Source organism: Thamnophis elegans, chromosome 2, assembly GCF_009769535.1.
Source record: "Thamnophis elegans isolate rThaEle1 chromosome 2, rThaEle1.pri, whole genome shotgun sequence".
NCBI lineage: Eukaryota > Metazoa > Chordata > Lepidosauria > Squamata > Colubridae > Thamnophis > Thamnophis elegans.
The window spans coordinates 4,605,827-4,615,192 of NC_045542.1; the positions used below are offsets into that span (position 1 = coordinate 4,605,827).

Below are 9,366 nucleotides of genomic sequence, written 5' to 3' on the forward strand. Positions count from 1 at the left end.
TGTAAACCACTTAGAGAGGGCCGAAAGCCCTATGAAGCGGTATATAAGTCTAACTGCTATTGCTATTGCTATTGCTACTTTTATAGATTGCCTTTCGCTATCGTTCCATTTTCTCCACATTAGCACACTAGGTGCATGCTGGAAGAACGGAAGAAGCCACATCAAAAAGGTGAGCAGAATTAGGAGTGATAGAGGGGGAGGGGAAGTAGGGTAGAGGGGAATGTTGGAGGGAAGAAAGGAAAGTTGGAGGGGGGTGAAAGAAAGGGTGTATGGAGGGTTGAAGTGGTATATTGGGTTTGTATTTTGGGGGGTATTGTTGACAAGAATGGCTGTGTTTATTGTCCAATGTTATATGGCCCCGGTTATGCACAGTATATATGTGACTGTATGAAATGAAATGAAAAAATAAAATAAAACATATTTACACAAAAAGGTGAGCAGAATCTTAACCAAAAGACTGAGAAATGATGAATATAGTGGTAAATGCGGCAGTGGCAGTCAAGACTCCTAACAACACCATGAAGGAGACAAGATTAAGCATTAAGTAAGCCTTACTAGAAAGTGACCCTCCATATCCTCTTTAATTCACAACTCTTCGACTTTTGTCTCTTTCAAAAACTAAAAAAAAAAATTAGGTTGAGGGGGAAAAAGGAAGAGCTGCAGAATAGATGGAAAAGGTTAATTCTCCATCGGAAAGAAACTAAAGTGAATGCCAGAAAATTATGGTTATTGGGTAGTACCAATGTATTTAGGCAGCCTTTGAAGCATCCTAAAAACCATTTAAGATCATTTTAAGGTAATGTTTTGATTAATTTAAAATAGCTGATTCATTCTTGTCCAACCGTTTTGTTTTCTCTTCCCGAGCAGCTCCCAATCCACCTAATAATTAAACCTGGGTGCTAATCATTACCTGCTATATACCACAGTGACTAAGGACCATGTAACTTGGAAGTAAATATCCCCAAACTGGAATTGTTGAGTTTCACTCAAAGAGTATTATTAGAAACAAAGAGTTTGTGGTTTCAGGACATTGTTGGAGAACTGGCAAGAGACCTCACCCCAAGCCATTTCCAAAGGAGTCAAAAGTTTTGAGGTAGGTAGTTGCTTAGCCGATGAAACCCACGAAACCAGTCTGTGCCAAGTCTGGTGGGGAGAGAAAACATCATGGTACAACTAAACCCATGATCCAGCCGACAGGACAGCTGTTAAGAGAACTCTTGGCAAAGTAGCTTCTGCTTGGCTTCTGTGTCCCAGGTGGGCTTCCTGGATGCGGTTGGAAACAATCGGATAAGACCTTCTAATTTTTTCGATGACCTGAACCAGAGGTGGGTTCCTACCAGTTCGCACCTATTCGGTAGAACCTGTTTGTCAAAATCTACCGAACTGGTTAGAAGAGGTTCCACCAGTGGACCCGGAAAGCAGGCCACACCTACAGAAGAGGCTCCAAACATTTTTGAAACCCACCACTGGTCCTTGGATATGATTATTCTACACTATCATGCTCGTGTTTATAAAACTCAGTGCCTCTGTGAAAGGTAAGGATGACTACTGCGTTTGTGGTGCAATCAGAACATTGCGTGTGTTGAAGTTGTTTTAACGCAAACCAAAGATGCCTTTTAAAAAACAAGTTTACATCCTATCCTTATGCATGCCACTGCTGTGTGTGGGGTAATTTAAGGTGGTTCTGACAAGTGTCGTCGGCATCTTCATATCCGGTCACATGGGTGGCAAGCCACTCCCACAAAGCAGGCCACACCCACAGAGTAGATTCAAGCAATTTTTGAAACCCACCACTGACCTGAACCAACATTTTCAGAGCCATTGGGACAAATAAAAATGGTATTGGCCTTCTGCCAGGTATACCATCACCCTTGCTGCCGGCCAAGGGCCTCAAAGGCTGGTGTCCCCCCGCCCCCTATGATCATGGCAGTGATCCACCAATAGCAGTTATTAAATAAATTATTAAAACTTATTCTGTTCCAGTGGTTCCACATTAAATCTGCACTACCATTAATAAGAAAAGGCTGCGTGGTATTTAGATACTGTACGCGTTTCTCTCGGAGGGAAAAAAACTATTTTATCTCAAATGCATACACGGATTAATCTTGGATTTTCAATCAAGAGTTGTTGCATAGATTTGTGAATTCAAATCAGGATGATAGCTGGAAAATAGACTGTAGAATCCTAAAGAAAAAAGGAAAGGATATGAAACAAAGCTGGGTATGTGGAAATACCATCCCCAAGAAAACATGAACTGGGATCTGAAAGAGACACCTATAACAATAGAAAAAGAAAGGAAGGGAAGAAGGAAGGAAAGGAGGGGAGGAAGGAAATAGAGAATGGAGGGACGAAGGAAAGGAAAGGAGTGGAGGGTAGAAGAGAGAGGAAGAGAAGGAGAGAAAGTAGGAGAGGAGGAAGAAGTGTGGAGGAGAGGTAAGGGAAGAAGAAAGAGGTAAGGGAAGGTGGGTAGAAGGGAGAGAAAAAGAAGAAGAGGAGGGAGGAAGAGAAAGAAAGAGAAGGAGAGAAGGTAGGAAGGAGAAGAAAAAGGGTAGGAGTAGGGAAGAGGTAAGGGAAGGAAGAAGGGGACGGAGACGAGGAAGGAAGTAGAGAAGGAAGGGAGAAAAGAAAAGAAAGAGAAAACGTCTTAGCAGGTGTGAAGGATGGTAAACAAAGCATTTTAAACTATACCTTATAACCTTCCAAATGGAATAATAATAATATAAGAATGGCAAAGAAAAAGAATAATTATGTGAATGTATATCTATAATCTGTATGTAAGAGAATAAATGACAGTAAAAATATAAAGCAAAATATAGGTAAATAATATTTGGTCATAAGTAGCTAAGTTTAAATAAATTAAGAAATGTACATAAAAATGGGAGAACGAATAAGGAGATTATGAACGCAAGATAGAAATGTGTAGAAGGGAAAACACTAACTGCAAAGAAACCGATTCGGAACTGCGGTATGATATACGATGGAACTTACTGTTTCTATGTTGTTTTTAAGTTATGTGTTTGTTTTTGTTGATGTGCTTATGTGTTTAAAATAAATAAATAAATAAATAAATAAATAAATAAATAAATAAATAAATAAATAAATAAGAGTTGTTGCATAACCCCATGAATGTATCCAGCCTGTGTTTTCTCTCCCCATTCTCTGCCCATGCTGAAGAAATGACATACGGGGGCTAACTTAGATGAACTTTCCTGTGCCCCCTGAAAAGAAAATAGCAATAGCAATAGCAGTTAGACTTATATACCGCTTCATAGAGCTTTCAGCCCTCTCTAAGCGGTTTACAGAGTCAGCATATCGCCCCCAACAATCTGGGTCCTCATTTCACCCACCTCCGAAGGATGGAAGGCTGAGTCAACCTTGAGCCGGTGAGATTTGAACCGCCGAACTGCAGAACTGCAGTCAGCTGAAGTAGCCTGCAGTGCTGCATTTAACCACTGCGCCACCTCAGCTTGGGGGGGGGGGGGAGACAGAAAGAAAGACCACACCGTATGTCCAAAAGAGAAGCCGAAAGAAAAAAAAAGTTGCTGTTTTATGTTAAACCTTTACAAAATAATACAATAAATGATTCAATAAATAGAAAAAAATTACAAAATTACAGGATTTGTTTTTAATACAGGAAAACAAAGAAATAACCCCCCCCCCCCCCCCGCCACCCCTTTTTCAACTAACTGACTAGCTGGCTCCGAAGGGGAGCTGTGCAACACACCAACATCTCCACCAACACTAAGGACTTTTGAGGTGCTGAGCACAGGACACAGCCCCACGCGCGCAGCAAGGATTCCTTGCCTCTTCATATAAGATATATATATATATATAGATATATATATATAGTTATATATATATTAACTTTTTAAAACATAATCTTGTCTTCACAATAATCTAATTAGTAGCCATGAGTTTGTTATGGTTTGTTCCTGAGTAGGTTTTTTTATCCAGCAGAAAACAAGTGGGATTTTGGAGCAGGGTGTATGTGGAAGTATCGAGCACCCTGCTAGTGGCCACTTAGAACTCCCCCACCACCACCATCACCACCGCCCCGTGGGGAACATCCGTCATTTGCAAAGAGGTGGGCCCAGCTGCGTTGGGCAGCTCAACCAGTTGCAACGTTTCAAGGATGCCGACACAAAGATGAACGTTGCAACCGCAATATCCCCCACCACCATCACCACCACCCCGTGGGGAACATCCGTCATTTGCAAAGAGGTGGGCCCAGCTGCGTTGGGCAGCTCAACCAGTTGCAACGTTTCAAGGATGCCGACACAAAGACGAACGTTGCAACCGCAATATCCCCCACCACCATCACCACCGCCCCGTGGGGAACATCCGTCATTTGCAAAGAGGTGGGCCCAGCTGCGTCGGGCAGCTCAACCAGTTGCAACGTTTCAAGGATGCCGACACAAAGATGAACGTTGCAACTGCATTATCCCCAGCACTTCCCGAGGAATACAGAAGATGCACACTTCTTGGGATTGCTTGGTAAAGAGTTGCCCAGAGTGGCAAAACGCCTCGCGTTCCCACCGTCTTGGCGCCAAAAGAAGGGAGAGGAGGTTTTGAGGTATGAACTTGCCTGTCCCGCCAGCAACTCCAGGGAGGAAGCGGTTGCTGAAGAAGACAGAATAGGGATCCTTCAGTTGTTAGGAGTCTGAGGGGCGTTAACTGGAAACGAAGCTGAAGAGGGACAGCTACAGAATAGGACACCGAGCCCCTTTGAATGTCCTGGGTCGTCCCCCCCTCCACAGTGCAAGCGAGGGTCTGGAGCCAGTCTGTGACCCCCCCCCGCCCCCTGAGCACAGAAAGCTGGAATACTGAGAGATTTGTGAGAGGATGCGAGTGTGTTGAGGAGACGTGTCGGATACAATTTGGGAGAGCGGAATGGTCTCTTGTGTGTACAGTCAGAACAGGAAAGTGACTCCTCTGGAGTGATAGATTTAAGGCAGTGTTTCTCAACCTTGGCAACTTGAAGATGTCCGGACTTCAACTCCCAGAATTCCCCAGCCAGCGAATGCTGGCTGGGGAATTCTGGGAGTTGAAGTCCGGACATCTTCAAGTTGCCAAGGTTGAGAAACACTGGATTAGGGTTACCATTATGGGAATGAACATGACGGCTTGGAGGAATGTAATGTGCAACCGAGTTCATGCTGAAGACATGGTGCTCTTCTGGTCTCGTCCAAAGCTACCGTTCCATGAAAAGCAAGTAAAGTCCCTAGCCTGAACACATCTACTCTACCCTCCTTTGTAGAATCCCACCAGGTAAACCTTAAGAATGTACCCTTATTTGTGCAAGCAGTGTAATATTAACTCTGTTGCCGATTCTCCCGGCGGGAAATAACATCAGCTCACTAGTCTTGTCTGAGGAAATCTTAAGACAGGAGGGATTTTGTACCAGCTGCTTGAATGCTAGGGGTGCAAAAAGCCGTCGGTGCGGGGGGGGGGGGGGGCTGAGCTCACATCCCAGTTCTATTTCTAGGCTCCCAGCTTCTTCTAAGCAAGCAGAGGTGGATTCCTTCAGGTACACGGAGGTGTGGACCACAGAGAAGAGAGAGAGAGAAGAGAGAAAGGCTTTTGGGATTTTAACTAGAAAAATGGGAGGTACGATCCTATCTATCTCCCTCTAACTTGCAAACCTCCACCCTGACTGCATTTGAAATATAAGATCAGCAGCTGTGAAATTTCACGGCTCTTTCATGCCCACCATCTGCCAAGACCATGCTAAGTCCAGAGCCTTCAACAACCAAGGCGGGGGAATTACTCCTACCTTCCTACAAAGTTAATACTGAAATCGGCAATCTTATAACAAGAACTTCAGGCTCAGATCCTTCCTGCATTTACTGACAGGGCCGGTGAAAGAACTAGAGCAGTGTTTCTCAACCTTGGCAACTTGGAAGATGTCCGGACTTCAACTCCCAGAATTCCCCAGCCAGCATTCGCTGGCTGGGGAATTCTGGGAGTTGAAGTCCGGACATCTTCAAGTTGCCAAGGTTGAGAAACACTGAACTAGAGAGACCTTTTCACAAGAGCCTGTGCCCAGCTACAGAGATGCAGGCACCCTTCCCCTCCCTCACTTCTGAGGCTCCGGCCTGAAGCCCATCCCCATCGGCTCAGGTCTCCTTCCGGGGATGGGAGGAGCGCGCACGCAGGCAAGAGAGTTCCTGAAGGTGGGGAGCAAACCCCAGGCGCTGCCTGGCCACGGGTTCAGGACACTTGTGCTCCAAGGAAAACTGATCTTTCTGCCCCGCCCTCCGAGCCAAAGTGCTTCTGATCAAGGGGGAGAAATGTCCCTCCGGTTGCTCCCCCTTAGTCAAAGCATGTTTCCCCCCCTAGCCAAACCGTTCCCGAACGAGCAACATAAGTTTTTTCTTGCCCTTGTAAGTTTGTTTGAGGTTGTCAAGGAACTGGCTGAAGCGTAGATGCCCTTCGTGGGCCATCAGGAAAGTTTCGCGGGCTTTCCCCAGGAACTCAATGAATTCGCCGTAGTGCCGTGGGCTGATGTGGGTCAGGCGTGAGTGGGTGGTGCTGATGTAAGCCGCCATGGCGGCCTCCAGCAGCTGACAGAGAGGGGCCTTGTCCATGGCGAAGAGCTTCCCGCCGGTACCCGTGCCGCCTGCCCCACGGCGCCCTCCGCCCATCGAAGCGAGACCTGGGGGAGGAAGGCTCCAACGGTGCAAGATGTCGGAGAGCATGGGGGCGCACTGCACGCTCTTGATGACGAGCGGGACGATGGCCGCCAACTCGTTCTTCCCCAGGGACTGGCTGAGGGAGCAGGCCCACAGGACGTCGTTGAGCGCTGGATGGGTGTCCTGGTTGAAAGCAATGTTGAGGTGCGAGAAGGCCAAGGTAGCCAGCTTGTAGGCACGAACAGGCAGCCCGCGGTGCTCCATATACCGGGCGATGGTGAACAGGTGGGAGTGGCCCATGCCAGCTGAGGCTGCGGAATCTAGCACAATCTGGTAGGCTGCCTCGAAGGCCGCGTGGTTCTTCTCACATAGGGTCAGGGCTGGCAAGGCACAGTTTTGCGGGTCCTTCATGGCGCATTGCAACGCCAGTGTCCGGGCACAACTGCACAGCTCATCCCGTTGCCCTGAACCCAGGCTCAGCCTTAGCAATGTGGCATGTGTGGTCCCGGTCACTGCCACGATAGTTGTAGCCTCGATAGGTGTGAAGAGCGTGTACCAATTCTGCATAATATTCATTAGGGCCTGGACTCCTAAGAGCAGGGAAAGTAGGGGGGGGGGAGGAAACTGGGGTTAGCAATAGCAATAGCAGTTAGACTTATATACCGCTTCATTGGGCTTTCAGCCCTCTCTAAGCGGTTTACAGAGTCAGCATATCGCCCCCACAGTCTGGGTCCTCATTTCACCCACCTCGGAAGGATGGAAGGCTGAGTCAACCCTGAGACGGTGAGATTAGAACCGCTGAAGTGCAGATAGCAGTCAGCTGAAGTGGCCTGCAGTACTGCACCCTAACCACTGTGCCACCTCGGCTCTTTTGTGGCTCGGGTTAGCCACAAAATCACCAAGTACTCCACACATTCCAAAGGGGGAAAACGCAAAACCAGCATGGGACTCTCATGGAGGCAAGCAGAAAAAAAATCCAGACCCCTCCTAAATTCTGGGAAACCTTAGAACAATCTACGAGGAGCATACACCCAGTAGTCTGTTTTACTCACCTATCTCAGTAGCACAGCTGACCAACCAGCGAACCATTTCCCTGCGTCGCCAGGTCATGGTGTTGAGCGTCATACGCATCACCTAGGGGAGAGCAGTGGAAAATGGGTGAAGTGATAAAGAAAAAAAAAACAAAATATATTGGGGAGGGGGGCGCTACACACCAGGGGTGGGTTTCTCCCGGTTCGCACCAGTACGCCAGAACCGGTTCGTGTTCCAAAAGGAAGGAAGGAAGGAAGGAAGGAAGGAAGGAAGGAAGGAAGGGGGAGAGATACACACAGGAAAGGAAGAGATACACACAAGGAAGGAAGGAAGGAAGGAAGGAAGGAAGGAAGGAAAGGAGGGAGAGGGAGAGAAAAAAGAGAGACAAAGATAGAAAGAGGGGAAAAAAGAAAAAGGAAGTGGAAGAGAGAGAAGAGGGGGAGAGAGACAAAAGGAAGGAAGGAAAGAGAGAGAGAGAGAAGGAAAAAGAAAGAGAACCTATAACCACAATTGAGCCCAAAATTTTGGTTGCTAAGCAAGAGCATTGTTAAGTGAGTCTCACCACATTTTCCAAGCTGGCCACGCCCACCCGGTCACATGACCACCAAGCCACTCCCACAAAACAGGCCACACCTACAGAATAGGTTCTAAAAATTTTGAAACCCACCACGGCTACACACCATGCAGCCCCTTCTGCTCTTAAGGTGAAAAACCGCTCTAAGGTATCATCTGGAAGCAGAAGTGAATGAATAAATTGCTATTTTTCCACGCATCGCCTGGTAAAAAATGGTGTCTCTGCTGCCAAGTGGAAGACAGGCTGAAACCCTGTGTTTCATCTGAGTGTCGAGCAAGTACATCAACACAGCAGACCTGGAAACTCCCAGGAAAAACACAGCAAAGGACAAACTAGCAGGAATTCTTTTCAATAACCGTTACTTACCACGAGGCAGAAGCCAAGAGCCATTAAGAACAAAGACCTTAAGAGGCCTTTATTGCTATATCAAATAGAATGTATTAATGAACTATGTCAGATCAAAAAATGGTTCTTAGACTTACAGATTAAGGTTTTTTTATTACAGATCCTCTATTGCAGCTTTCCTCAAATGTGACCTCCAGATGTTTTGGTCTACTATCTTCCTTGGCCAACACCAAAGTAGCCCGAGGGCAGTGGTGGGTTTCAAAATTTTTTCGAACCTACTCTGTGGGGGTGGCCTCCTTTGTGGGAGTGGCTTGCCGGCCATGTATTTTCTTTCTTTCTTTCTTCTTTCTTTCTTTCTTTCTTTCTTTCTTTCTTTCTTTCTTTCTCTTTCTTTCTTTCTTTCCTTCCTTCTCTTTCCTTCTCTCTCTCTCTCTCTCCTTCCTTTTGTCTCTCTGTCCCTTTTTCCTTTCATCTCTCTCTTTTCTTTCTTTTTTTCTTTTTTCTTTATTTTTTTCTTCCTTCTTTCTCTTTCTCTCTCTGTGTGAGTGTGTGTGTGTGTGTGTGGCAATGGTGGGTTTCAATTTTTTTTCAAACCTACTCTGTGGGTGTGGCCTCCTTTGTGGGAGTGGCTTGCCAGCCATGTGACTGGTGGGAGTGGCTTGCCGGCCCATGTATTTTCTTTCTTTCTTTCTCTCTTCTCTCTTTCTCTCTTTCTCTCTCTCTCTCTCTTTTCATCCTTTTGTCTCTCTGTCCCTTTTTCCTTTTTTTTCTTTCATCTCTCAC

The 9,366-nt window shown here is 46.4% G+C and overlaps 1 protein-coding gene across 1 annotated transcript; it reads right to left on the minus strand.

Annotated features, from left to right (window-relative positions):
* Positions 1–5,958: 5,958 nt before the first annotated feature.
* LOC116504056 (zinc finger SWIM domain-containing protein 4-like) lies at positions 5,959–7,763 on the minus strand. Its single transcript, XM_032210881.1, has 2 exons — positions 7,685–7,763; positions 5,959–7,222 (listed from the first exon to the last, which is right to left on the minus strand). Exons 1-2 carry the CDS (start codon positions 7,761–7,763, stop codon positions 6,336–6,338), a joined length of 966 nt encoding a protein of 321 aa, XP_032066772.1. The 3' UTR covers positions 5,959–6,335.
* Positions 7,764–9,366: the final 1,603 nt, after the last annotated feature.